Below are 27,116 nucleotides of genomic sequence, written 5' to 3'. Positions count from 1 at the left end.
AACTGTTGCTAGTGACACATCCAAAGAGCAAATTGACATCAATTTATATACTGATATCTATTTTTTACCGCGCTCAATTCATGTCAAATTGCATTATCATCTGGGTGTCTCAAGAGAAACAAAAAATGCACAATTTGCACATCAAAAACAGACATCATATTTCTTCTTTTCAACACTTTCCCAACTGCTATTTTCTCTCATCATTAATTTTAAATAACCCATCTACAAAGATAAAGACCTATAATTGTAAAGTGGAGAATTCTTTGAGCATATCGGTACTTCAGGACCCACCAAAACTGCCTGAAGCCCAATCAAGGGTCAGACTATCATAGGTACATCAAATATCCTAGCAAAAATATCAGTCATAAATATACCTGCCTGCCATTACTCGATCTCAATGGGCATCACCTATAGCAGAAACTTCAATAATAATTGGGCTTCTCCGTCAGCACCTTACCAATCAGAAATGGCGAATACCAATAGCATCTGAATTAGCCTTTGCATTATTTACGAACATCACAGAAATAAATGGCAGAGGCACATGGTTTAACAGTAGAACATAATTAGACAGTATACTAATTTTAAAAGAGATATCAGGATGAAGCACTCCTCCACTTATTAATTATGAGTAATATTGCAGAGCAGAACAAACAGATCTAGTCTGATTAACAATATAATTAATTGAGGTTAGCTACAATTGGCTGATCGATTAGAACAGCCAAGGGATTATTTTATTTCATATTTTTGAATATTTATATTATGTTTCCACCAATCACTTAAAAAAGATATATATCAACAAGCGGTACATGCTCCGTAATTTTGAAATGATTATTTATCAGCAAAAGAACAAATCACTAGCAATTAATAGACAAATTGAGACACTGGTGGAAATTGAGCACATGAATAATAAAAAAAAAGTTCATTGAAATAACTCACCTAAATGTCTTTGAAAATACCAAGTATTAATAATCTCTTAGAACGAGCACAAATCCATCTGGCAATTTAGTCAAGTATCCATGGAGGGACCAATCTATTCATTTAAATGTTTAGCGGTTGACATGAAAATTCGAATATATATGGTTTAAGCGACTACATTGCATTGGGTTGGGACAAAGCATAGAAAATGAATTAAGACTAAGAAAGAAAATCGAACTCGATTCTTTGTACATCAACAACACTATGGAATTTAATCAGCCCCAGTGGACTTGACAACATAATCATCAATTAATTTTTTAAGTAAACCAATGGCATTAAAGATGAGATTCTCCTTGAAGGTTTTAATGATGATAAGGTTTCTCCTCTATGCACTGAATCATGCCTGACAATATGAGAAGTCGACTGAAAAAGTAGACGTATATGAATGATTGATATATCAGTATCATCAAACAAATTAACATTAATTCAAAAACATACATTACTGGCTAGTGCATAAGTATGTCATCAATTTTTTCGTTCAAATAGATACTCTGATAAATCCCTACCTTCGCCTCTACTATTAGAATAAATTGTATGTTCTTCTCCAGAAGAGAATTCAAAAACATTTACATGTACACACAAGATGTGCTTTTTTGCAAAGGTTGAGAACAGATACTAAAACAAGAATCATAGCTATTTCTCACTAAACTCTTAGTATCTGGTTATATCATTTCTATTGTATGTACGCTTCAATGTCTAAGTATTAATATTGATATTAATTCGAATATATCAATGCATGGAACTAGCATAAAACATTGTATTGTCATGCATTGTTGTCAAAGAGCATAAATACAATTTTGAACACCTTTTAAAGTATTACGTCCACCAACTAATGACTTGTACCACCTTACCACTATACTACACTTTCAATGACCTTTAATCTCACATGTGAACTAACCCCTCCCAATTTTGATAAAAATGTTTTCGTTCATTCAATCAATATGATTTTGACTATTTCGGTGTCTATCATTTCAAGTCAATTTTGAGTCAATTAGCGATTACTCGTTCTCGTGTATTTAATGAGTAATACGGAATAGATGATTATATAACTATCGAGGTGTCATACCATATATTCCTGTAAAAATGAATACTAAATATTATAACAGTGCACAAGTTGCAATCTAATTTAAAAAAACATTCCATTAAGAGCATAACCTTTAATATTAATTGTCAAAACACGATGAGATATATTTTGCGTATCATTTGTGTGTTTCTTTTTTTTTCTTCATGAGCTTCGAATTGCAACTTTACTATTGGAGTGTAAATAAAATACACTGCCTGAGGAATTTTGAAAAGCATCTACATTCCGATTTATACCCTAAACAAAATTGACAAGGACAGGACTTTGTTAGAATTTTAATACTCATTTAGACGGAGATATTTTATACTAGTATATTTTTTCTCCGTCATTGATAAAGTCATCTTATATTAATTCTTAGGTGCTTAAATGTCAATCATGTGTCACCCAAGCCCAGTTCGTGTCACCGCATAATGAGCTACATACAACACATCCTCATGTATTTTGGCACTATCAAACTATATATTCCGCTTGCTATGGAATAGCGGAGAGAAGCAGGCGTGTGATATTACGGAATCTCAGGAAGTTAATGCGAACTAATATCCAACAATAATTTGGATGCTTAGAAATATTTATTCTGAATTTGGACGTGAATGCTTTAATCTCATTTCTGTCTCCATTGTCATAATCTCTTGAATTGTATTTTTCCCGTGAGATTAGAGCAAGAGCGGTACATGATTACTATAACACTGCCCTACTTTGTATATCCATCGGAACATGAGGGTTCAAACATATTCACAAGGAAATTTATAGCTCATGAATTCAATACAAATCTTCCTATTCCATCCTTGAAACAATCCACCGAAACTTAGAAATTTGTTTAAATGAATAAAGACTAATTATGGAATATTGATTCTGATTGTTACCAGATACTCAATTTTTTTTTAGAGATCGTATCTTGATCATCAAGTTTTTTTTACTCAGAATGTTGGCTGGAGTGCAATATATATATGAATTAAACGTGTCTAAATCTGGTAGTTGAAAAGAACTAGACTACTACTAAAAATTGAGCGATAATAAGATCAAATGTTATGGGTTTGTAATTTTACGCTGCTTTAAAACTTGTTTAGGGTTCCACTGTGTGATAATGATGTAATTAAATACATCAACGATATAATTCTTGTTATAAATATGCTCTGTGAGAATTGTTTAAATTGTTTGTTTTTTCAAAATGCATAAATCAGATTCATCGCTATTTTTTCACTAGTTTACCGAATTGCTATACTTTCTCTATTGCAACTATTTATTTTGTTAAGCTTAAGATCTTTTAAATGTGTGGCATATTTTGTAAACCGAATAGCTACAATATTTTATGATTCCCGTACATCATCATACGTTTGTGAAGGATAACTGGTAAGTAGTATTATCTACATTCTAGGCGCTCTTTTGTAATTCTTTTTTATTTCGTCTAAATTAATTTCAGTCCCAAATATTATATAGGAATGGCACTGCTTGATGAATTGATGCCAATACAAAGAATACGGTATTCTTATGTTCTCATTTGTCTCACACACATGCAGCATAAATTTCTTCTCCATTTTTACTAACAAGCAAGCAATGTAATTATTGGAATGTTAATGGCTTTGTATCGGAAAATATATTATATTTAACTAAATTATGCGATGGATAATAGCCAGCTCTTCTGACTGTAGAGAATCTAATGTAGATTTACGATGTGGAGATTGAATTAAAACGAGAAAACAAGGAAGCAAAAATAATTTCCAATAGAACCATACTAAATTCATACCAAGTCTACCTCAATATTAGTAACGTATGGTACGGCTATAGATCTTCTCTTTTAGAAAGCAAAGCATTTTCCAAATCTCACAAATTTTTTCAATTGCAAAGAATCCTTGAGAAACTGCGCAGTTCTTCCATTTTCTATAAAGGTTTCTACTGATCGTATGTTAAGAATTTTACCACTCAGATACTACCACTTCTGTTTGTAAGGGTTCTTGTTATATCTTAGCACTCTACGGTGATTTTCACAAATTTGACCATTCAATTTTTGACAAACCTTTTGATGGCACGACCAGATCGAATTGTTTGGAGTGGAGATGTGCCAGTCATCAATTATTCGCTTGAACACTAATTTTGATTTTGATTCAAGCTCGGGCTTGTTTCATTTTTAATTGTGTCTATACCAGTCCAGTTTAGAATGTTCATGTCTTAATATTCTCTTTTTATGTGAGTGTAATAAAAAATGAGAATCAATTAAAAAATGCTAGGGGTGACAATAAACAACTAACCATTGGGTTCATGCCAAAACATCGTCATTGGTATACATATAATTTGAACTTTTGCCTTCCCTAGCTTTTCCCCATTTGAAATTTTTGGACAAGTGCTATTGCTTTTACGTGTCGTTCATAATTCGGCCTTTGGTGTAGCACTGTTCAACACTGAATGGTAGTTGCCCCATTTAATCGATTGCTGTCCTTAGTATTGGTATCTATTTCTTTATCTTTTACTTCTTTGTACGCCTTCCCGGTTCATGTATTTAATCTTAAATATCTATTTGATATCAATTTAGTGTATTAATGGTATCACGGAGTTTAAACGGGTCATATACCACCCAATGGCTCTGAAATCACCGACTAGAAATCATATACTTTTTGATGAAAGCTTTCCATCGTGCCATTTTGCGGTCCACATCCTTTTTTTGAGTCTGCGAATTGTCAAGTCGGTTAGAGACTGTATTCTGTGAATTTATTTCTTCCTGTTTTGATTTCCTTTGAACAGTATTAGTATCTTCAATTCCTGTATGGAATTCTACAGCCGAGAGAGATTCAGATTCATTCCTGGCTAATGAGGAGTTCTCTCCTATAACATTTGTGGAGGTTTTCAGTTGGTCTTCTTTGCGACGATCGTGTGTTGAATTTTGACCAAAGTCCAAAGTTTCGCTCGGTAAACTGTCAATTGTTGGTGTTGGACCTTTCAAATGTTTTCCAGCTTCTATATCTTGTAGTGGTGCAATGGTCGGGTCGATATCATGACTTTTTGATACACCAATCTGTTGCAGCTCAGTAACTGCGGGGCTCTGTGTTGAGGTTGTAGATTTTTTGGTAAGCTCAGCTTGCGAGGGACCTGAGGATCGAAGAGAGTGGGATCGAAAGCCCCGGTGATGGTTCCGATATTTGTAATTGCTCCTTAGGATTTTATCATCGGATTCAGGCTGCTCTTTCGAGGAATGAGGTCCACTGCGTCTGTCTGTAAATTCTGTAGCTTCGTGTTTGTCCTCCTCATCGGAACTCGAGGGCGCAAATTTAATCCTGGTCGCCAGCGATTTAATCAGGGAGTGTCTATTGTTATCATGTGTTTCCACAACTGGGGTTCTGTGTACCTTGGATGTGGTTTCCGAATATTTTATTCCATTCTCGTCGGATGTTGAAAGTTTATCAGAGGGGGAACCGTTTAAGTCAGCTTTGGCGTCGCTGAATTCTTCCTGAGAGGAAAAGGTTTGAGAATTTTTCTTTAGGATTGACTTTAATCTTATGGGCTCGTGCTCAGAAGTCGAATCAAGAACTCGTTCTAGAGGAATTTGGCGATTCCGGTTTGAATTTTCACCAATTCCTTCATGTTCGATCTTGGGGGCACTTTTTTCGTAAACATTGGCATTTGGAATTGGTGAGTCATCTAAGTATGAATAGGCGAAATCATTTAACTCCTCATCTATTCTTGACATATTGTAACCTTCCGTGTCAAGAGGTGAATTTGGCGTGAACTTGGATGAATTGCACCTCGAACTAGGTCGCGAATAATTTGTTGTCTTTTCAATTATATTCGACCCATCTGGTAATTGCCGAACAATTTCCGTTGTAACAGATTGAACTTCACCAAACTGGTCAACATGAGTGACGGTTTTCGAGCTCAAAATGCCCTCTGTATCTTCACTTGATGATCGAAGTTGGAAGTCGTTATTTGAATGATTTTGTGTCGAATTGCGCAGAAGTGAATTTGCACGCAATGAGCTGGCTCGTAAGGAGTTGGCTCGTAAAGAGCTAGTTCGACCTGTGGTGGGAAGCGGGAGGGATTGACTTGGTATATTTGATCGCAAGCTAGACGCTCTGAACAGCTGCTTTCCGGTCTGATATGATGCGCTTGGTGTGTATGTATAAGCTCTCATTGACTGTGTGCGGCCCTGATTTCTTAATGAGTTGGTTCTAATTTGAGGTATATTTGGGGTTTGAGAATGCTTCTGTAAAGCTGCAGACGCTGCCTGACTCGCACTTACTGTAAGTGAGGCTCGCCTCGTTATCTCGTTTTGGTTAATTTCATTTGGCATAGCATTATTGTATCTAGCAAAGCCGTGGTATTCTTCTCTTTTCTATGGTTAGTGATCTGATGTATGTTTGAAGCCAATTCGATGCCCATATCTCGAGTCATTGAGATTGTGGAAATCTATGAACGTACCCTGCTTTTAAACAATTTGTTCATTGCAAGTTGATAATTTTATTCCGCCGTGCTTCGAAGAATTCGCCGTGTATTTATTGAGTCCGGGGAAACTAGCCGTTCTGCATATGGAATGATCCCAAGAACAAACGTAATCACAATAGCAACTAACTTCGTGTTACCTAAATACCATGTGAAGAATTGTGCCGTTTCAATCAAATGGAAATCACAAGTGTTCTTTATGTTCTGTTGGTCAGCTTGAATTAATTTTTACGAGTTTTTGTTTGTTTTTTTTATATTTCCAAACTTGTCTCATTGTGTCTCAATTGTTATGTCTGTGGATCAAACTGTGATTCAACACTCGTCAAAGAACTTGGTCCCGCGTAGAAGAGCAAATATTCACCAATTTTCTGAGAATGACATAAAGTTTCCATTTTGTCTATTTTGAGGAGCTTGACTGATCCTTGTTAAGTGAGGCGATGAGGCAAAATGTGCTTTTGAAGGTCAACGAGGCGATACGAGCAAAGCGTATCTCATCGATTATCTCTTTTGTATCTACAAATATCTCATCTAATTATAACGCATGCAAAGTAAGATCTAAGACCAAATGAGGAATTGCTGTTGAAAAGACGTTTTTGGGCTAGACGTTCTTGGGCTAGACGTTCTTGGGCTAGACGTTCTTGAGCTAGACATTCAAGTGAGATAAGTGTATATATATTATTTATATCTAAATGCCAACATAGGCAAAGAAAATTGAACGAGTCATGATCATCTAAGCGACGACACTGCGGCTCAAATTGGAGACATTCTCGATTTGATTTTGATAGAATATTTCAAGCATAGAAATCCGGCTTCTCAAGGTCCTCCGAAATGAACAATATGTTTTTGAAATTTCTGAATGGCCAATGTCTATAGCATTGTAATTAGTGATAGTAACTTAGCTTCGGAAGAAGCAATTACTTCAATAAGGACTTGACCGCGTCTTCAACTCCTTTAGAGTCCAAACCATCCAATTTGGTTTTGATTTCTCTACCCTTTTCGAATCTAGCGGTGATGCTAGGGGAAACACCAGAGGATTCTCTAATTAAGAATGGGATTTTGTTGTTTGTAGCAGACTTAAGAGTTGCGTAGTTGGTGCTCAAAAACTTTTGCAAAGGAGCTGAGGCCTCTCCAGATTGTGACAAGTGGAATCTGACCTCTCTCAAAGCCGAGGAAATGACAAACTTAGCTGACATGTTGAACGTTTGAATATCTTAACTGTGACAAAAGAATCATTATGACTGGTTGGGCAGATGCTGAGGAAGTAATCACGTGATCAACACTAAAAACACTCTACTCTCGATTAATTTAGCTTAAATAAGTTTGACAAAAGGGAATTGTTGCTATAAGTTGAAAAACAAAATTATCAGAATCTTCAAGTTGAGATATCTTACGATCTTGATGCCTAGCTCTTTGCGTTTATGGAGCAGACAACACATCAATAACCTAGACTTATTTACGAGTACCTTCCGAACGGAAACTTTAGCTGAAATATTGAATGAATCTGATTGTAGAAAATTTGAATGTTTATTTTACCACCCGTTGATTACCACCCGTTGATTACCATTGTTTGGGATCAAATGTAAGTCACGTGACACTGATTGATAAAAAATCCCCATGAGATGCTCATCTCATCTCTGTAACACCAGCCAAAATGGAAAACCTAACTCAGCCGGAGGATAACTCTAGCGCCGTTTTGGATTTTGACGAATTGGAGTTGAAACTCTCAAGATGTCGTACCCAAATTAATTCAAAGCTAGACAATCAGAGGAATCTTGCTTTGATTCTTTCTGCAGTTGAAGAGAACATTGTGAATCAGGGCAACAATAAGACCCCTATTGCATACTTTGTGTCATTTCTTGCATTGTTGGATCAGTCTGTTAGCAGAGATGCTGTTGTTGAAGAAAAAGTTGCAACTGCAGCAGCATATTTCCTCGATATCACTGTACCATTCACAGCCAAATCTCTCTTGAGACAAGAATTCTCCGCAATCTTGACTAAACTCGCTCCCATATTGACAAATCAAAATGTTGAAGCGCTGCTCATAAAGTCTTCTATTGGAGCTCTAGAGGGCTTGATAATTGCACAAGACAGTCAACAATGGTTGAACACGAGTAATGTGTCGCCAAAGCGTGCCATTCTTGGTATGCTTGAATTGTCTTTCGATCCACGTCCTAAAGTCAGAAAGAGAGCTCAAGACGCAATTCAAAGAATCTTGAGCACACCTCCTGCCTCTCCTTCACCTGTGCACCCTGCTGCTAACCTTTGCGCCGAAATAGCATGTAAGAAATTGGCATCATTATTGCAGCTGAGAAGTGGTTCCAAAAAATCTCAAAAGAACAAGGAGCACAATTCCTCCATGATCCACACTTTGCAGCTCATAACAGCTATCACATCAGCTAATTCTTGGCCTACCAGCCAAGTTGAGCCACTCTGTGACGTTCTTCTCCTGGCATCCAAAACTTCAGATGAGTTCATTGTCTCTTCTGCCTTTGGTGCATTTGATGGTTTGTTCGCCTCAATGTCCAATGATATTGATCTCGAGAAATTCACAGCCATCTTACAAATTATCATTGATTTGAAACCTTCATTGAATGACACACACATCGCAGTAGCTTGGCTCGCAGTTATTGCAAATGCATTCCTGGCACTTGCAAAGTTACTGCCTCAAACAGCCGTATCAAAGGTCCCATCAATCTTGCCACTGGTCGCAGAGTTCATTTCATCTGAATCTAAGGATATTTATTCTTCCGCTTCACAATCATTTATTGCCATATTGTGTGAAGGTATCCCTGATTCTCTTCTCACTATTCATGCTGGTCAGGAAGTTTACGAACTCGTGGATGATGTGATCTCGTTTGTTGCTCAATTTGTTACAGAAGAGCTTTTCTCGATAAAATACCAACATGCTGTGTCCTCTCTGATTGAAATTGTTACAGCCGCTGTAAGCAAATTTGGTAACAGAGCAAACCCCGATTTCCTTGGAGCACTCGAGGTTGTCGGTAATTGGAGAACAAACGAGGAATTCAACTTTCCCCATAATAAAAAGGCAGAAGATTTTATCGCAACATGTATCGCTGCTATGGGACCAGAAGTTGTGTTAAGCACTTTGCCCTTGAATTTAACCGAAACAAGTAAAGAGCGTCCTGGAAGAGCGTGGCTTTTGCCTATTGTCAGAGACAATGTCCGTCTTGCTAGCTTAAAGTACTACCAGAATGAGATTTTGCCGGTTGTTTCCAAATTCGAGACCCTCATTAAAAATTCTCAAGATCCCAAATCTATGCAATGCAAGGTTTTCCAAACAATCATTGATCAAATCTGGTCCATTCTCCCAGGTTTCTGTGATTTGACCACTGACTTGGAATCTGCATTCACAGACGAATTTGCTGCATACTTGGCAGACAAACTTTACTCGGAAGTTGGTTTACGTGTGGTCATTTGTAAGTCCCTCAAAACTCTTATAGACTCGAATATGGTTTACACTGATGAGGCCACCGAAGTTAGTGCTTACGAAACCGAGAAATTATCTATCGAGGGTGCAAAGCAAAACATCGCATTCCTTGCCTCTAAATCATCCAACATTCTCTCTATGTTGTTTAATGTCTTTTCTTCAACTGTACCAGAGTCTAGAGGATTTGTTCTCGATACTATTGACGCCTTCTTGAGAATTGTTCCAGCCGCAGATTTGGAAAACAGTTTCAACAAGGTCTGCGCATTATTGAAACAAGCCATCGACGAAGAGGGTGAACAACAATCTAAACTGGAGAACGGTCAGCTTTTGAGCGCCACAATGATGGATCTTGTAGTTGCCATGGCCAAATACGTCCCAGAATCTTCGCTCAACGCACTCTTCAGCATTCTCGCAACAGCAATTAAAATGGAATCTAATGCTTTGATGCAAAAGCGTTCTTACAGAATCATCACGAAATTGAGCGAGACTGAGAGTGGTGTGAACGCTATCAAGCAATTCAACCACGAACTCCAGAAAATCATTTTGGAAACAGCAGAAACCACAAGTCTGTCTTGCAGGCCCGCAAGATTGGCTGCAATGCAAGAGATTCTTGCAACTGTTTCATCTGATGATCTCAGTTTCATTCCATCTATTTTGCAAGAAGTTATAATGTCTACTAAAGATGTGAATGAGAAAGCGAGAGAAATTTCATACTCTCTTCTTATTCAAATGGGAAGAGTCATGGAGAAGGGAGGTGTCATACCAAACGCAGGAATGCTGGAAAACGAAGATGCTGTTAAACAAGCCAATTTGACCGAGTATTTCACAATGGTTTGTGCTGGCTTGGCAGCTCAATCGCCTCACATGATCTCTGCCGCCATTACTGCAATTTCGTGTATTGTTTACGAGTTCAAGGATGAATTGCCACAGGATGTCTTACTTGAAATTGTTTCTACCGTTGAATTGTTCCTTACACACAACTCCAGGGAGATCGCCAAGGCTGCCATTGGTTTTGTCAAGGTTGAGATTTTGGCATTGCCACAAGACTTAATTCAAGCCAATTTGTCGCAGATGCTTGCTAAGTTGATGAAGTGGTCTCACGAACACAAGGGTCATTTCAAGACTAAAGTTAAGCACATCATCGAAAGACTTATCCGTAAGTTCGGCGTGGAGGCAGTTGAAGAAGCAATTCCAGTCGAGGACAGAAAACTTGTGGCTAACATCAAGAAGAGTCGTTCGAGAGCTAAGAAGAAGGAGGCTGGTGCTGAAGCTGACAAGGCCAAGAACGATCCAAAGTTTATGTCTGCATTCGAAGAAGCAGTTTACGACTCCGAGTCAGAAGATGAGGCAGAAGGAAACAACAACGGAGCTTCTAATGGTAAGGGCCAACCTGAAAAATTCATTCTTAATACAGGCGATGAGCCTTTGGATCTTCTTGACCGTCAAGCTCTTGCACATATTTCTTCATCTAAACCAAAGAAATTTTCCAAGAAGAACATTAAGGATCACGATTTCGCTATGAAGAATGGAAAGTTTGTTATCAACGAGTCTTCCAAGAGCTCTCTCGAATCCGCCGAGTCCGGTATCGATGCTTACTTGGATGCCGTTAAGCAAGCTCCAGTCAGAGGACAAAAGAACAAGTTGAAGTTCAAGAAGACAAAGGAGGATGACTGGTCAGACAGCGAAGACGCTCCCGCTGCTACAAGACCAAGCAAAGGGGTTCGGGACTCAAAGTCAAAGGTCCAGAAGCCCAAGCAAAAATTTAAGGCCAGAAAAAAGCTTTAGATCATTTAATTTAGGAGGTTTAGAATTTACATATAGTCATTTCATTGGGTTCTTCAATGTGTAATTTTATAGTCCATGCATTTACACCGATACTGCACATACCCTTGAAAAGTTCTAACCTTTAACCTCAAGTAAAACGGGAAGATCTCTACCACATCACAAATGCTGTCAAAGGGACTTGTGATCAGACTAGCCAGGTTTGGTAGAAAGCACCAACCTTTGTATAACATTGTTGTTGCCAATAAGAGGACTCCAAGAGACTCTTTGCCTGTTGAAGTCATTGGAACATACAATCCAGTCCCAATACCTGTAGCTCCAGAGAACAAAGAGTCAAATGAGAAGCCTTACAAGCATATTGAGCTAGATTTCCACAGGGCACGCTACTGGTTGGGTGTCGGTGCTGACACTAGCGATAGAGTCTCCTTTTTGTTCAAGAGAGCAGGTCTTCTTCCAGAACTGTGGCCCAAACCTGACAAATTGAGTCAAGTTATCCAAAAGCCTGTCACCAATGGCGCTGAAGTTGTCTTTGAGGAACCAAAGGAGCTTGTCAGACCTAGAGACTAAGCATGAGCCGTCAAACAAAGCCTCAAAACACTTCATACATACACTATCATGTAAATACCAAAAATTTGTCAAAACAATACAATCTGATGCACTTGTAAAAAAAAAAACTTCTTCTGACCATTGGTGAGGTTTATGTGTAAGTCAAATGGGTCTTGTCATAGGATTCAGCACAGAATTACGAACAGAGCCATCCCATTTCTAGATAAAACAATCCGAAACAAAGATTCTAGGTCACAAAGAAATGGACGAAAGAACATTGTCCGAAAAGCTTATTCACAACTTCATCACGCTATTGTCAATGCAATCTTCACATACATGTTCTATATAGAATCGGAATGCTTTGAAAATCTGAGATCATCAAACACACTGAAATATAAATGAATTCTACAAGTTAAAAATACCATGGAAAGTTATTCAATCAAAGCTAATTATGCAAAGTTTAGTCGAACAAACCGAAACCCATGTCATCGTCAGACTCGTCAGCCTCCTCTGGAGCATCCTCCTCGGCAGCAGCAGAGCCAGAAGCAGCCTCAGCAGCAGCTGGGGCAGCAGCAGCGTAAGCCTCTGGGTTGGCCAATCTGTCCTTGATGGCCTCAGAGCCCTCGAAGGTGTAGTCAGTGGCAAGCGAAACAGCCAAAACGTTCTTGTAGTGGTTGATAACGGAGTGACCGACAGATGGCAAGGTTGGGTAACCGATAGCCAAAGAGACGGAGGCGATGGTGTTGATAGCAGACACGAAGTGCTTGAGCAACTCATCGTCGGTGATGTCCAAGATGGAAGCTGGGAACACCTGACCGTTGTCGTAAACTTGAACAACAGTCATACCATAGGTGAATGGAGAGATGTTCAACAAGTTCAACAAGGAAGCCTCAGAAGGACCAACCTTGGTACCGGCCTCAACGACCTTGACGTCAGAGACAATCTCAATGGTACCTCTGGCAATCTTGGTTGGGACACCCAAAGCCTGGAAGAAAGAGGTCTTACCTGGCTCCATACCGGTGTTACCAGCTGGAACGTAGACATCCTTTGGAGCAACGGCACCAGCTCTGGCTGGGGCAGCAACGACATTGGCAGTGACGACCTCTCTGATGGTCTTCAAGTCAGCGTTGGTGAAAATGAAACCGACGTTACCCTTGACGAAAGGCAACAACTTCTCAAACTCTGGCAACTCAGACAAGAAACCTCTGATGGCTCTTCTGACCATGGTGTTCTTACCCATCAACACGGTAGCGTCACCTCTCAAGGCCTTTCTAATCTCGTGCATTTGTTGGGAGGAGACATTGTCAACACCGACCACGAAGATCGACTTGTACTCAGTCAAGAGCTCCTTCAACTTAGCAAAGTATTGAACCTTCTTATCACGAGTTCCACCCATTTCGATTAATTTCTATTCGTTAGGTTATTTAATGGCCCTCAAACAAAGATACAGAAGGAGAGAAATTTTCGGTGAGCTGCAAATAGTGAGAGTGCGGGAGAATTTTTCATCACGTGCGGCGCGCCATACAGTGTGGTTGGAGCCCTAGAGCCGTCACGTGTCGCACTCAATGTAGATAAGATAGCACACTGAATTCATAAAATGTAGTTGCAAATTTAATAATTTATTCGAAAATAAGACGAACGGAAGGAATCGAAAAGGAAATATGTATAGAATCACGTATTAGAGTGAGAAAATGTTGTGCTAGTCAGTAATACGATTATCACTAACCGTAGCCTAAGTTCTCATAGTCTGAACTGACAAAGGAATGCTTAAGAAATTTAGCCCAGAGAGCAGCAGCTTTTTTACCTTGCGTCTCGAAGATATTCTTTTTGAGGTCTTTCACAGGCCTGCCCAATTTGCGTCCGAACTTGAGCCATTCCCGAACAGTTAGATCTTTCATGCCGTAGTCTTTATCAGTAGTATACTCGATCTCGTAGTCAAATTTCTTCTCTTTCTTGTTGATCGACTCCAAATCAAGATAGTACTGAACATACCTTTCTGGCGTGAACAACTGAGGCATATATGCTGGACCAAGTTGTTTGCTTTTAGGCATCTTAGGTGGAACAGTCTTGTCACGCTTGGCGCTAGCATGAACGTCATTATCAGAGAGCTCTAGAATGTCCTCTTCATAATCCATTGGGTCGGCTTTTGTGTCGTCTTCTAAAATATACTGTAGCTTGGTGAAAAAGTGGTCCCAATTAGTAGTGGTGAGCGACTTTGTCTCGTGTAAATCAGTGATGTTGTACTCCCATACTCTTAGAGATGGGTTGAAGGTAGGGACAACACTGGGGGAAACATGAGCAATTGAGTAACGCTCACCGAAATCGCCAGATTTCTTCTTACCTTTGATCGAGGAATACATAGACTTTCTGACTGTGTTCATGAAATCGACCTTGTTCGTTGGAATACCACCCTCAATACGAACATTCTTTCTGAAGCTGAGCTCGAAACCGAGAGAATCTTCGGCGTCATCATTGTAGATTGAGGAATTGAATGCATTATACATGTCTTCCAATGTTTGAGAAACCAGGTCTTCTGGCTCCGACTGTTCCATCTGTAATGGGTCTAATTGTCCAAGACGTCTGAATTTAGACTCCATGGATTTATAAGCCAGGACAGAGTCCAAAGGAATGAAATGATCGATGTTCATGTGGCCGTAAAGTCCACCAATAACAACGTCTCTGTACTCATGTGACCAAAGAATGTACTTTCTGAGACAAGAAATATCGTAGTTCTTTGCATTTGGTGGAACATGACCAGTGAGCCATACCTTCATGTTTCTCTTTCTCATTTCCTTCAAAGTGTAGCCAAGCCACAAGAACAACTTGTAGCCGGGGTCTTTCTTTCTGTCACAGGAGTCAACCAATGGATTCGATTGGAACAAATAGAGTGTGTTGATAGAGAGAACAGCCAAGCGATTTGGAATTACTTCCTGGAAGAAATAAACACCCTGGTTGAACACATGTAGTTGAGATTGTGGAACAAAGTGACGCCATAATTTGTAGAACTCTCTTGTTTGCATGGTTGGACCCACTGCGAACAAATTGTGAGGATACACATCATTGTTTCCAAGAGAGGGAATAGGCAAGTCACCGAATTTTTCCAACATCAAATCCGAAATCTTCTCGTTCATTGCGAAGATGTCAGTTTCGAATCTTGGATAGTTTCTGTCGTTGTCATGACGCATATTGTCACCCGTCCAGACGATAAAGTCGATCTCATCCTTCAAATTCTCTTCGATCCAGTCGATTGTTTTCTCGACAAGTGCCATTGGAGAGTCACATCCCAAAATGGCATCTCCGTACTCTCCAGCATCACCTTTACCTCCATGGCAGAACATGGAAATATCACTTCCTGGTTTATAAAACGGATCCGGATGGAAGTCTGTCACATGCAAGAAACGGCCATGTATTTTTTTTGATTCGCCGGTCAAAGGGTCTTTGACAATGACTGGACGCTTCTTGGTTAGACCCAATCTGTCCAACTTATCGTTAGCAATATCGTAATTCTTATCGGTTTCCAAGAGGAGCAAATTCTCAACTTTGCCGGTCCAAACATAGAGCAATACAGTCGAGACAGCCACTAGTAGGCATGCCAACCAGACTTTCACTGGTCTATTCATGTTGGATTAGCTTAGATTAGCAAACGCAGTCCGGCGGATATTTTCGTGCTAGAATTCAATAGACGGCGTGTGGGAGCGATACGATTGGAAGTTTATGTGACCTTCTGGGAGCTCTTCGAAGTATGCTTTTGACTGATTTTTAGAAAATGGGAAATGGGAAATTAGGCTGTCGCACTGCGAATTAAACCAGCACCCCAGCCATAATAGGGCATGAGTAGGCGAGGATGAGTGGGAATTGAGGGTGGCAGAAATAACAAAAAATATATCATCAGAGTGGGATTTACGAATTAATTTTTTGTGTGAATTTACGAACGAATTTTTGAAGCAAGTTTTGAAGTGAATATGTTGTGAAGTATCTTCTGTAGATTGTCAGCTGGGTCTCCGATTTGAATTGATAAGGCCAAAACTTTACCGGTGAGAACACATCCCCCAAAATGTCTCAGTATCTCAGGATGAACGTTTTCTCTACAATGTTCAATTGTTCACTCGGATTCAGATCCAGTTGGGTCTAGGATTTGACGTGACACTAGGAAAGAAGCACCTCCAGCCGAACCTCCGAACATCGCACGAAAGATGACATCTGCCGATACTTAACACAAATCGTTCACATGAATAGATTCACGAAAATCAGCTCACAAAAATAGTTTCCCCCAAAAAGATTTATCCATAAATGATTTCCCCCAATGAACTCCCACTCGATTTGCATAATTGTCTCCTGTTCAAATCGACCCTTCTCTATCTGTATGTACCTGTCTGGGATCGCGCCCAGGTTCAGGCACCATGTCACTTGAGACCTACAATTATAGCAGCAAAGCACACATCTTTAATTTTTTTTGAGAACAATGAGAAACATTTCAATAGTAAAACTCCACCAAAACCCCCAAAAGTTCCAAGTTACTTCTCTAATCCAATTGCAGAAGGTTTAGCCCCAGACTAGGTCTCACCCCGAGCTGTCGTGAATTGCCTTTTTTGGCAAGCAAACGTCGTGCATTGGGTCCTGCTCACACACCTTTCACTCGCTACGAGCACAAACACGCATTGCATGGCAGCATCAATGCAGCTGACGCATGACAGCGTTGATGCGACGGGGCCGGCCCTCGACACCAGAAGTATCGCTCAAATTTAAAAATACTCTGATAGTCTCTTCGAGTGCTAAAATTATAAAATTTAGGGTCATCCTGGATTTGGGACCTTCCGGCGGCTACACAGCTAAACTCACATAGAATGGGATATGCTGCAGGAACGACCACCATAAACGGACTAAATTGTACTGCGGTCCTGATCCAAGCGTGATTTACCGCATCCTGACAAGAATGTCGCGCCGTTTACACTAATTACTTCTTTCCTGCAGGAACATCATCCACTGGCCCAACCTTGTGAATCACGAAAAACTGCCGGAAGATGGCGGTGTTTTACTGAAAAATTCAGAATATATCAATTAATGTCAATATACTATTTACACAACCCTTTGTTGGTCGTTTTCTCGTCTCTTTTCTCCCAATATCCACCATCCTTTAACCAAAACGCGCCTGCGCGAAATGTAAACAAACAATCAGAAAAACCCGTAATTACATGCATGGTGCCTGCAGCAGAAAATTGGCTCTGGACTGCGTTTCCATATACGTGAATCGGCTTAACTTAGATATATATATCTGTCTGGATATCCCCCAATCCACCTTGGCTAATTCCAAATTATCTTGGGAAAATTTACTTCACATCGGAACCTTTCCCTCAACTACCTTGTCCTTCCTTATCCCTGAACATCTTCCTAGTTTTTTTACATTCTTTTAAATTCACATCATGTTCACCTCAACTCCCAAAAAACCCACTTTCGAGTTGAATGTCCTTCCTTCTCACACTCCTCTGCTTCCTCCTCTTTCGGCAATCTTCGACGACAAGTCTACACTCTATAAATCGAAATTGCCAACCATTCAGGATATTTTGGCTACTCAGTCTGCTCGTACCATCCATCCTCCTCCTGCCCTCCATTCGTCTGCCAGTACTCCAAGCCTTAACTCGTACTCTTTGACTTCCAACACGCTGGAGAGACCGCTGACTTTGCGTCCATCACTCTCATTTCCGGTCGTTCCCACAATGGTCCACCAGACCCAATTGCCAATGACTCAATTGGACAAGAAAGAGGCCGTCAAACGGTCCGCGTCTGCAGTCACGGCTGCTGAACACGATACTCCGTTCTCGGAATCCGCCGCAAAAATCGCATCGAAAATCAAGTCCACCTCTTCTCCTACAAAAGACTTTGCATTCATCAGCCACTCCCCTGCTACTTTCCCCTCGCAGGAGCCAACCATCGATAATGCATCCTTGGCTAGAAGAAAAAGAAGACGCACTTCCCCCAACGAGCTTGCCATCTTGAACCAGGAGTTCCACTTGATTTCTACCCCTGGAAAGGCCAAACGTCTTGAGATCTCCAAAAGAGTGAACATGACCGAAAAGGCTGTTCAAATCTGGTTCCAGAACAAGAGACAGTCCATCCGTAGACTCCGCGCTTGTGAGAAGGAGGTCACAGAGCTCCCACCCACCCCTGATACAACCATCAACAGCTCGTACACTTCCGAGTCGGCTGGCGAAACCTCTCGCGACATGAACCACACCATCTTACCTTCTCCAGACTCGCCTCTCGTCAGACCCGCACAAACAACTCTGTCGCCACTCCGATCAGACTCTTCCGATGACATCGAGGTGAAAATCGAAGCTGTGGAAAACACCTCTCCAACACGTAAGGTCGAGGTGAAATTCGAGGGATATGACAGAAAGCCATCTTTCAGACTTCCGCTTGATAAAGAGATCTTCCTGACTCCCGAGAAAAAGCCCGCCGAAAGAAGACCCTTGGCTTCAATCAACACGAACACCTTGATTTCTCCAAAGGCTCGTAGTGCCAATGATGCCCAATGCATCCAGGGCCTTCTCTCTTTACGCACAGCAGCACACTAGGCTACGTCCAATTTCAATTCTTGTTTATTACATTAGGGAACACAAGCAAACGCTTCTTATTTTTATTTTTTTTACGACCTCAGAAAATACATAGCTTCACGTAAAACCCCCCGAAAATATGTAGTGCTAGCACACGTCAAGAATGAATCCTGTTGTACGTCCATTCTTCTACATCACCAAGAAAAAGTACATTATTCTTTTTTCATTCTGTTACAGATTTGACCCTTCCTAATAATAATTGTATATGAAGTGGCAAAGAACACTCTTTGCTTGGGAACCATTATAATGTGATTTAGGCGTTGGCCTTTTGAGCTTGAGACATGACTCTGTCGGTTCTCTCAGCATCAAACTCGAAGTCATAGTAGGACTTGTCGTAGTAGTGCACTCTGATGAAACCATCCTCTCCTCCAGAAACGTACCCAGTACCATCTGGATGCACGGCGACAGTGTTCAAGGGACCGAAATGTCCCTTGACTCTACCGATTTCATCCATGAAGATTTTGTGGTAAAATCTGGCCTCGAACTTACCCTGAGACTCAGAGGTTGTTGTGACATTACGAGCTTCTTGACCACCTCCCAAAATGACGAAGTTCTTCTTTGGAGTGATGGCAGCGGTGTTCATTGGAGCATCGGCAGGATACACCTTGAGCACCTTGAAAGTGTCTACATCAACAAGAGTGGCGTTCTTGTCTTTGGATGCAGTGATGAAATACAGTCTGTCCTCATCAGCAAATTGGATGTCGGTAATGGAGACCACCTTCTCTTCGTTGTGGATACCGTGTGCTCTGACAGTCTCGATGAAAGCACCGGTCTCGCCATCGTACTTGGACACGTAACCGTCCTCGTGGCCGGCAATGATGTACTTACCCTCGGCAGACCAGCCAGCCACGGTGACCTTGGTGGCGTCTTCTCTGGTTTCAATCACAAGGATTGGCTCGTTGCTCTGCTCGTAAACGTTGTCGTAGTTGATTCTGTACACGGAAATGGCACCCTTAGAGCCCATAACCTTGTCGTTGACTGCAAGCAATCTCAGGTTGTCTGGAGAAAAGGCAACTCTTCTCACTGGCGAAGCAGCTTCCCAAGAGTAGACACACTCACCGGTCTCGACGTTCCACAATCTGGTGCTCAAATCGGCACTTCCAGTGGCACAGAGCGAAGTCTTGGAGTCAACGTCGATCGACCAGATGGTACCCTTGTGGCCTTCTAACGTTCCGAGTCTCTCTCCATTGGAGGAGTACCAAATGGAAGCCGAGGAGTCCTTGGCGACAGAGAAAAGAATGTCACCTTCTCTGTTGAACTTGACTTGCGTCAACGAACGCTCGTGGCCCATCAACTTAATTGGTCTCATGTTGGGCGAGGGTTGGTGTGAGTAAGTTGTTGGTGGAAATTTTTTCAAGGTGATGGTGGGAACTGCACACACAAGACGAAAGCTGGGGGTGGAAAAGAACGAGTTGCGTGCAATTATGGTCGATTTTTGTGTAGATTTTTTTTTCTAAATTCTAGGTGGAAATCTGCTATGATTAGAATCGTATTTCATTCGTTGGTGTAGAGTACTAGCTTCTCTTCGGATACTTGATAGAGAAGTATAAGTTGTAGACATACAAAGATTAATTTATAAACACGTTGACAAGATTTAGCATACGTCCTCGATTTCAATCTCCTTTCCATCGTTGTCGCCCAAGTCCAATGCCAATCTTCTGTGGAACAACTCAAGAAGCCACTCGAAACAGGCCTTGGTGATGGCGGGATTGTATCTGTCCTTCGAGAACTCGTCTCTGATAAAAGCATGCTGAGCTTCATTAATTTCAATAAACGTGAGTTGCGTGTTGTGCTTACGAAGAGTCGATCTGATCAAGTCTCTGCCTTCCAATGGAACGTGGTTATCCTTGTCTCCAAAAACCATCACCAACTCTCCCTTGATTTCCGACGATCTAGCAAGCGAATCATCGTTTTGGCCCTTTCCAAGAGCATGGTTGTGGATGTCCGTAGCGAAGAAACAGAAGGCGGCTTGCACTCTAGGATCTAATGCGGCACGGAACGCCAAATGGCCTCCCAAACACATACCAGTGGCTCCAATCTTGCCGGTACAGGTAGGCAAGTTCTTCAAGTACTCAATTGCCAAAGCGTTATCCTCATCGTACGATTTGAGTTCCTTTTCGATCTTGAACAAGTTACCGTTGTCGGTACCCTCTACGTCATAGGCCAATGGCTCGTGGTCCACGAAATTGTGGTAGATGGAAGGTGCAACAACAACATATCCTTGGCCGGCAATGTCTCTGGCAAATCTGGCCACTGGCCCGGTCACCTGGTAGATTTCCGAGTAGACAATTACACCCGGAAACTTGGCCTTGGGGTAGTTTGGAATCACCGGATGGAACACGTACATCCGCATCTTGGTATTGTAGGAAGTGTCGACATCGACGTAACTTTCTTTGAGCAACATTGGTGGTTTTTATGTAAGATAGGTAGTTGTCAGATTGAGCACTCTAATAGTGAGAGATAGTGAGCAAAAGTGTAGGTACAACGAGTGATAGACTCTCCAAAAGTTAGGACTCAATAATGAATTTGCAAAATTAAAATAGTCACACAAAAGAAAAAAATCGTCTGAGCCTCTGTGAGACTTCATACCACGTTCAACCAGTTGTGAAGTAAGTTTATTTTCTACAAAGATAGTCAGGGCCGCTACTTCTACAATTATGGTCGTATCCTCTGAGAATCTCCCCGGACCAAGATCTATTTCTTCGCGGCCTGCTCGGCTTTTTTCGCATCGGCTAAATTATGTTAGTATTGGCCTTATCACTGGGCGTCATTGGGTTCTACATACCTAAAGCCTGTTTCTGCCTCATTTTGTCTGCATCCGACTCCATTCTTTTTTTGGGGTCGCCTTCCCTCTTCAGGGCCTTGGCCAATTCCTGCTGTTTCTTTTGGTTTTTGGCTCTCGCCAAGTCTCTCTGGTTTCCACGGGCCATGGGTTAATAGATATTTTTCATCATGGTACAGGACCAGAAATTCAACAGATAAAGCCTTCGTTGAAATAAAGGAATGGAGTAAATTCCTAAAAAAAAAAATTGGACAGCTCAAGTTAGGTTTCACCGTAATTGCTCTACATGGTCTCTCGCATGTTCGATGATTATTTTACTCATATACTTAATCCTAAGTAGTCTCCTCCAAATCAAACACCAACCCGTTGTCAACCTTAGGGTCATAAGGCTGCAACAAGTACTTGGAGAATTTCTTCAAGTTCTCCACACCACGGATCTCACTACCTAGCAATGGCATCTTCACCAAGTGGTAGTCTTCGTACAACTCGGCCATCTGGTCCAAGTACTTCTTCTGCATCTTCCAACGAGAGTGACATCTCTTACAGTCGTCAGCCTCAGCAAAAAGAAGCTGGTTCACAACAATGGAGTTGACGTCCATGTTGTAGCTCATCAACTCTTGGATCATTCTTTCGGTCTCGTATAAAGACAAGAACTCAGAGATGCAAACACACACGAACGTGGTCAAGTCGGGGTTGGTGAATTGCTCGTTGACCTCGCTCACACTCTTTTGGATTTCGTTCAACTTCTCAAAGATATCTTGCTTCTGGGCGCCGCCACCCCCGAGCATATTCAACATGGGGCCCAACTTACCAGAGAGGTCCTTGAACTTGCTCAACAACTTCTCCAAAGTGGCCGGAAGCTGCAAGAAACGCAACGTGTGGCCGGTTGGCGCAGTGTCGAAAATGATGGTTCTGTAGGAAATGGCATTGGAGTTCTCACCAGCCTTCTGGTTCTTGATGTGTTTCAACACCTCCATAAACGACAATGCCTCGTCAATACCGGGAATAGAGCCCGTCATGTCGTTCATCATACTCTTCAAAGGATCGTTGGGGTCGTTGTTATACTGTTGTGCCTGCGTTTGCAAGTCTGTCATGGCAGCCTCGGGGTCAATTTCCATACAACTGAGGTTCGACAAGCCCTCGACTTTTCTGGCATCCTTGCCGAATTTCTGACAAAAAGCATCCGACAAGTTGTGTGCTGGATCAGTGGAGATAAGCAAGAATTGGTCGTTTGGGTATGCCAACGCCAATTGCACTGCAATCGAAGACGAGGTGGTGGTCTTACCGACACCACCTTTTCCTCCAACAAACAACCACTTCAATGTTTCGTGCAGAATGACAGATTGGAGCGTGGGTTCAATTTCTAGGTCCATGTCCATTTTTGGGGATTTGTGGGGTTGGGATTGGATGGAGGGGGAGGTATTAGAAGAGGTAGTAGGGTATGTTCTATTCCATTCTGCGAATACGTGGAGTAAAGAGGGACTGTGCGATCTGGAGCATAAATCAGGAAAATGACGTTGAAAAAAAAAAGAGAAAGGCAAAAGATTAAATTGAGATATTGTTTTAATTTTTTTTATAAATGATGAGTTGCTGAACTTGTGTTTGTTCCTTCGTTTGGCTTTGATCTGGAGGACATAAACTCAGAAGAATCGAAGCAAGTCGGTCAAGGCGCTTGTTTCGGACCACTGACATACTTCTGGAAAATAGCGTTCGCTCAAACAGGAAATCACCAAAGAGGATCCACTTATTTCGGCTGCTGTAGACTCGAGCCACTCTCCCTGGGTGATATACTCTTTTTGGGCAGGGTAGATGTTCCATTCTCTGGCTTTGAATTTCACAATTGTCGAAAAAATTTCCACTGCGGGCCTGACAGCCGTGTCCTGATATTGACATAGGGTAGAGTAGATCAATTCATTGCCGCTGCTGTGGAACTTGGCTCTTCCAACCTGCATTCCTATAAGAGGAAGCATGCCCGAGACTTCTTTAATTCTTTTTCGAAGTGAATTGAGCGTGATATAAACTTCAATTTGGCCAGTGCCTTTCCCGTTGGGGCGAACGCATGGACTGATGGGAAACCGAACAAAGACCTTGTCGATCTCCTGCTGGGCGCCGACCTCAACGAGAACAATCAGTTTTTCTTCGGGAATTTGGAAAACTTCTTTTCCAAGATCGCTCATCTCGTATGGCTCTAGTGTCGTCCCTTCGGCCTCACACCGAATTCGAAAGTATGGGTACTTGGCAAAGACCGTCATAAATTCATCTCGAGTCATATTTGCACATGAAGGTTGTCTTATCATATGCACATAATGGCTTTCGGAATTGGTTGTAGATTGCTGGCTAATTGCGTCTGCCTGGTCATCACTTAAGTAATTGAACAGAGGAAGTGACAGCTCCTTCACCAGGGTAGCGAGACAGATCGAAAGATATAAAAAAAATGAAAGTAAAAGCGTCTGCATTTGTACAAATTTCAAAAACATCTTTCATAGAAGCTTTTGTTCTTGTAGCATAGCATAAGAAATCTACACTGGCATTGATTTTGATCATGAAATTATTTATACACAAGTCTCGCTTGACACCAGAAGCTGAAATAAATTTGAGATTTATACGAAACTTGAAACATGCCAGGGATTCCAAATTGTCTCTCAAATCGAGCAAAGACAATACATAGCCCCCACGGACTTCAGCAAAAACAATACTTACTGCCCAACAAATTAGGCAGATACACATTGAGGCGACAAAGCCTGGCTTCATGACTCACAATATCATTGTGTAAGAGAGTTCTTGCTGAATAGAAAGGTTTTGTTCAGTATCTTAAAAGAGTCGATTTACTCCTCGCCGGCAGCCTTGACAAGATCCAAGAACTTCAGCTTCGTGAGCTCATTCACGAGTTCCGGATGTCTGGCCATACCCGTCGTGTCCTCAGCAAGTTCTTGACTTGTACTGACTTGAGTGGCCAAGATAGCATTGAACAACTTAACCACACCTTTCTGGGCAATCTTCTTCATTCTACGCTCGGTTTCAAGAGCCGCTCTCACCTCAGAGGGTTCGCTAGGCAAAAGGTTTCTGACACGGAATCTATCCTGTTCTTCTCTTTTCTCCATGCGGATCAACCGTCTGGCTTTAGCCTCCAATTTGTCGGACTCCAACTTCTTTTGTGTTGCTTTGTTTCTGGCCAAAATGGGGTCTTTTCTGTCGTAAGCTTTAAGCTTTGAGCCTATGATGGCATTGAAAGCGTTGGCAAATGTCTCCTTGCCGTCATCTGTCTCCTTCTTTTGTTTTCTCAACGGAAACGAGTCATCATCACTTTCTTGCTCGGATTCTGAATCCAGGCCTCCGCTTTCGACATCATTGCCGGATTCTTGCTCGATATCTTCTTCGTCATCTAGGTCTGAATCACTCTCCAGGATGGATTCATTCTTTTTCTCTTCGATTTTTTGTGTAGCTTTCTTGACAGGAGGCTTTTCAGCTTTTGTTACTTTTGATTTAGTGCTTGTGAGCTTTTGCTTTTTCGTAGCGGCCATTATGTGTGAGTTTCTATTAGTTACTGTTCTACTGTAAGTTTAAAGATTGATCAGATGAGCATCGCATGGGGTTAAGTGCAGGCAGAAGTCGTATCAGAGTATGAATGAAGACAAAAGCTAGGATAATTGGAGAAAGCCCTTGTGGATGTTCTATTTTTATCTAATTTCTATAAATCACTTTGATTTGTTCAATAAACATTTCACGTAAATCAAGTGCTGTCGAACTTTTGCATGGCACTAATATCTAGACTTCGGCAATACCCAAATACACACAAGAAAGCAGGAACGAGACCCCAATTGATCAATAATATTATATTAATTGAAATCACCCAAAACAAGGTTAACAAAATCGCAGTTCCATAAGTTCAATCGCTATTCGAATTTTTTTTTCTAGAGTGTTCTATCCCTCGCAGTGTGTCAATCTCCATGAACTACCACTATACATCATTCTAAAATGGCAATTGAGGCCACAATAAAGCAGGGCGATGTCGCGCTAGAAAAGGGAGACTTCAAAGAAGCCATCACAAAGTATTCCGACGCCTTGAGAGAAAACCCAGCCGCATTCAACCCACTAATCAAGAGAGCTCAAGTCTACACCAAAACGAAAGAGTACGATCTCGCAAAAACAGACATCCGGGATGCGTTGAACCTCGCCGAGAAACGAGGCAAGATGCACGAAAAGGCGTCATGCTACTTCAGGCTCGGAATCACCCTTTATGGAGAGAAGAACTACCGGGAATCACTCACCAATTTCCAAGAGGCTCTTCGCCTCAAATGCAGCGAGCCTGCGTTGCCAATTTGGATCGCCAAGGCTGAGAGAGACTTGAAGAAATCAGAAGCGGTTCAGCTGGATGCCAATCCAGTGACAGGCCAGGAAAAGAGCACCTCTCTTGCTGCCATTAATCAGCATGCACCACTTAAAGCCAAAATCAGAGACGATTGGTATCAGGACAATGAGAGTGTGACGGTGACTATATATGCGAAAAACGTGGCCAAAGATTCTGTCCAAACAGAGTTCACAGACCATTCTGTAGCGCTCTCATTCCCTAGCGCTGGCAATTCTGAGTATCACTACAATCTCGACCCGCTTTATGCCGCCATCGATCAAACGCAAAGTTCATGTAGAGTATACTCGACCAAAATCGAATTGACTCTCAAAAAAGCGGTCGCTGCGAAATGGGCTACGCTTGAAGGTAATGGCACCCAAGATTCCACCACCAACACTAGCAGCATGTCCTATCCTACGTCTTCAAAGAAAGCCATTGACTGGTCAAACTTCAACGTGGGCGACGATGCAGACGAGTCCGAGGATTTCTTCCACAAACTTTACAAAGACGTCGACGAAGACACCAGAAGAGCGATGATGAAATCGTATGTAGAGTCCAACGGCACTGTTCTCACCACCAACTGGTCTGAAGCCAAACTGAAGACGTTTGAGGCCAGTCCGCCCGAGGGAATGGAGGCCAAGAAATGGTGAAATAAAATGAAATAAACGAAGAACAAAAGAGAAAATGAATTATGCAATTATATCGCATCGCTCGCCTACACGATGATTCGAAATCATAATATTGGCGTCGGTTTAAGCGCCCCGGCGTATGTTTCGGTGGCTTCTATAACGGCCATGTTTACCTATCGGGGTCAATCGTTCCGACATTCAACGCATAGTTGCAGCCACAAGGCACAGTCTAATGCAGATGGAAGGATTGGATGGATCAGATATTTTTGAATGGTTAGAGCGTCAAACTGCCGAAAATTTTCCATGAAACATTTCTGGTTCAGGCACTCCATCTCATCTGCCAAACGGATCTATCAGGATATCGCCATATCGTTGCGATGAGCTCTGTTCAGCTTCGCAGCCACTGCGATAAGAACCGCCCCACCATGCCCCCCCGAGAGAAAGAGGTGCGACGATCCGCTGTCTGCAGGACACAGCTACAGGGTT

General features: G+C 41.6%; 13 protein-coding genes across 13 annotated transcripts; 4 read left to right on the top strand and 9 right to left on the bottom strand.

The window, feature by feature from the left end:
• Positions 1 to 4,640: 4,640 nt before the first annotated feature.
• PUMCH_003575 (uncharacterized protein) lies at positions 4,641 to 6,335 on the bottom strand (the record flags this gene model as incomplete). Its single annotated transcript, XM_063022537.1, has 1 exon — positions 4,641 to 6,335. One exon carries the CDS (start codon positions 6,333 to 6,335, stop codon positions 4,641 to 4,643), a length of 1,695 nt encoding a protein of 564 aa, XP_062878607.1.
• A 1,800-nt stretch (positions 6,336 to 8,135) lies between these two features.
• On the top strand, positions 8,136 to 11,717 carry PUMCH_003574 (uncharacterized protein; the record flags this gene model as incomplete). Its single annotated transcript, XM_063022536.1, has 1 exon — positions 8,136 to 11,717. The coding sequence occupies one exon, from the start codon at positions 8,136 to 8,138 to the stop codon at positions 11,715 to 11,717; it is 3,582 nt and encodes a 1,193-aa protein (XP_062878606.1).
• Positions 11,718 to 11,879: 162 nt separating this feature from the next.
• PUMCH_003573 (uncharacterized protein) lies at positions 11,880 to 12,281 on the top strand (the record flags this gene model as incomplete). The annotated part of the gene is made up of 1 exon (XM_063022535.1): positions 11,880 to 12,281. One exon carries the CDS (start codon positions 11,880 to 11,882, stop codon positions 12,279 to 12,281), a length of 402 nt encoding a protein of 133 aa, XP_062878605.1.
• Positions 12,282 to 12,720: 439 nt separating this feature from the next.
• PUMCH_003572 (uncharacterized protein) lies at positions 12,721 to 13,656 on the bottom strand (the record flags this gene model as incomplete). Its single annotated transcript, XM_063022534.1, has 1 exon — positions 12,721 to 13,656. One exon carries the CDS (start codon positions 13,654 to 13,656, stop codon positions 12,721 to 12,723), a length of 936 nt encoding a protein of 311 aa, XP_062878604.1.
• Positions 13,657 to 13,981: 325 nt separating this feature from the next.
• On the bottom strand, positions 13,982 to 15,880 carry PUMCH_003571 (uncharacterized protein; the record flags this gene model as incomplete). Its single annotated transcript, XM_063022533.1, has 1 exon — positions 13,982 to 15,880. The coding sequence occupies one exon, from the start codon at positions 15,878 to 15,880 to the stop codon at positions 13,982 to 13,984; it is 1,899 nt and encodes a 632-aa protein (XP_062878603.1).
• Positions 15,881 to 17,680: 1,800 nt separating this feature from the next.
• On the top strand, positions 17,681 to 18,832 carry PUMCH_003570 (uncharacterized protein; the record flags this gene model as incomplete). Its single annotated transcript, XM_063022532.1, has 1 exon — positions 17,681 to 18,832. One exon carries the CDS (start codon positions 17,681 to 17,683, stop codon positions 18,830 to 18,832), a length of 1,152 nt encoding a protein of 383 aa, XP_062878602.1.
• Positions 18,833 to 19,124: 292 nt separating this feature from the next.
• On the bottom strand, positions 19,125 to 20,180 carry PUMCH_003569 (uncharacterized protein; the record flags this gene model as incomplete). The annotated part of the gene is made up of 1 exon (XM_063022531.1): positions 19,125 to 20,180. One exon carries the CDS (start codon positions 20,178 to 20,180, stop codon positions 19,125 to 19,127), a length of 1,056 nt encoding a protein of 351 aa, XP_062878601.1.
• A 285-nt stretch (positions 20,181 to 20,465) lies between these two features.
• Positions 20,466 to 21,275, bottom strand: PUMCH_003568 (uncharacterized protein; the record flags this gene model as incomplete). The annotated part of the gene is made up of 1 exon (XM_063022530.1): positions 20,466 to 21,275. The coding sequence occupies one exon, from the start codon at positions 21,273 to 21,275 to the stop codon at positions 20,466 to 20,468; it is 810 nt and encodes a 269-aa protein (XP_062878600.1).
• Positions 21,276 to 21,648: 373 nt separating this feature from the next.
• PUMCH_003567 (uncharacterized protein) lies at positions 21,649 to 21,801 on the bottom strand (the record flags this gene model as incomplete). The annotated part of the gene is made up of 1 exon (XM_063022529.1): positions 21,649 to 21,801. The coding sequence occupies one exon, from the start codon at positions 21,799 to 21,801 to the stop codon at positions 21,649 to 21,651; it is 153 nt and encodes a 50-aa protein (XP_062878599.1).
• A 184-nt stretch (positions 21,802 to 21,985) lies between these two features.
• Positions 21,986 to 23,032, bottom strand: PUMCH_003566 (uncharacterized protein; the record flags this gene model as incomplete). Its single annotated transcript, XM_063022528.1, has 1 exon — positions 21,986 to 23,032. One exon carries the CDS (start codon positions 23,030 to 23,032, stop codon positions 21,986 to 21,988), a length of 1,047 nt encoding a protein of 348 aa, XP_062878598.1.
• A 261-nt stretch (positions 23,033 to 23,293) lies between these two features.
• Positions 23,294 to 24,130, bottom strand: PUMCH_003565 (uncharacterized protein; the record flags this gene model as incomplete). Its single annotated transcript, XM_063022527.1, has 1 exon — positions 23,294 to 24,130. One exon carries the CDS (start codon positions 24,128 to 24,130, stop codon positions 23,294 to 23,296), a length of 837 nt encoding a protein of 278 aa, XP_062878597.1.
• A 348-nt stretch (positions 24,131 to 24,478) lies between these two features.
• Positions 24,479 to 25,174, bottom strand: PUMCH_003564 (uncharacterized protein; the record flags this gene model as incomplete). The annotated part of the gene is made up of 1 exon (XM_063022526.1): positions 24,479 to 25,174. The coding sequence occupies one exon, from the start codon at positions 25,172 to 25,174 to the stop codon at positions 24,479 to 24,481; it is 696 nt and encodes a 231-aa protein (XP_062878596.1).
• A 454-nt stretch (positions 25,175 to 25,628) lies between these two features.
• PUMCH_003563 (uncharacterized protein) lies at positions 25,629 to 26,651 on the top strand (the record flags this gene model as incomplete). The annotated part of the gene is made up of 1 exon (XM_063022525.1): positions 25,629 to 26,651. One exon carries the CDS (start codon positions 25,629 to 25,631, stop codon positions 26,649 to 26,651), a length of 1,023 nt encoding a protein of 340 aa, XP_062878595.1.
• Between the last annotated feature and the right edge of the window lie 465 nt (positions 26,652 to 27,116).

Source organism: Australozyma saopauloensis, chromosome 4 (assembly GCF_035610405.1).
Source record: "Australozyma saopauloensis chromosome 4, complete sequence".
Taxonomy (NCBI): domain Eukaryota; kingdom Fungi; phylum Ascomycota; class Pichiomycetes; order Serinales; family Metschnikowiaceae; genus Australozyma; species Australozyma saopauloensis.
The sequence above is the reverse complement of the archived record's forward strand: the minus strand, read 5'-3'. Positions and strand labels throughout refer to the sequence as shown.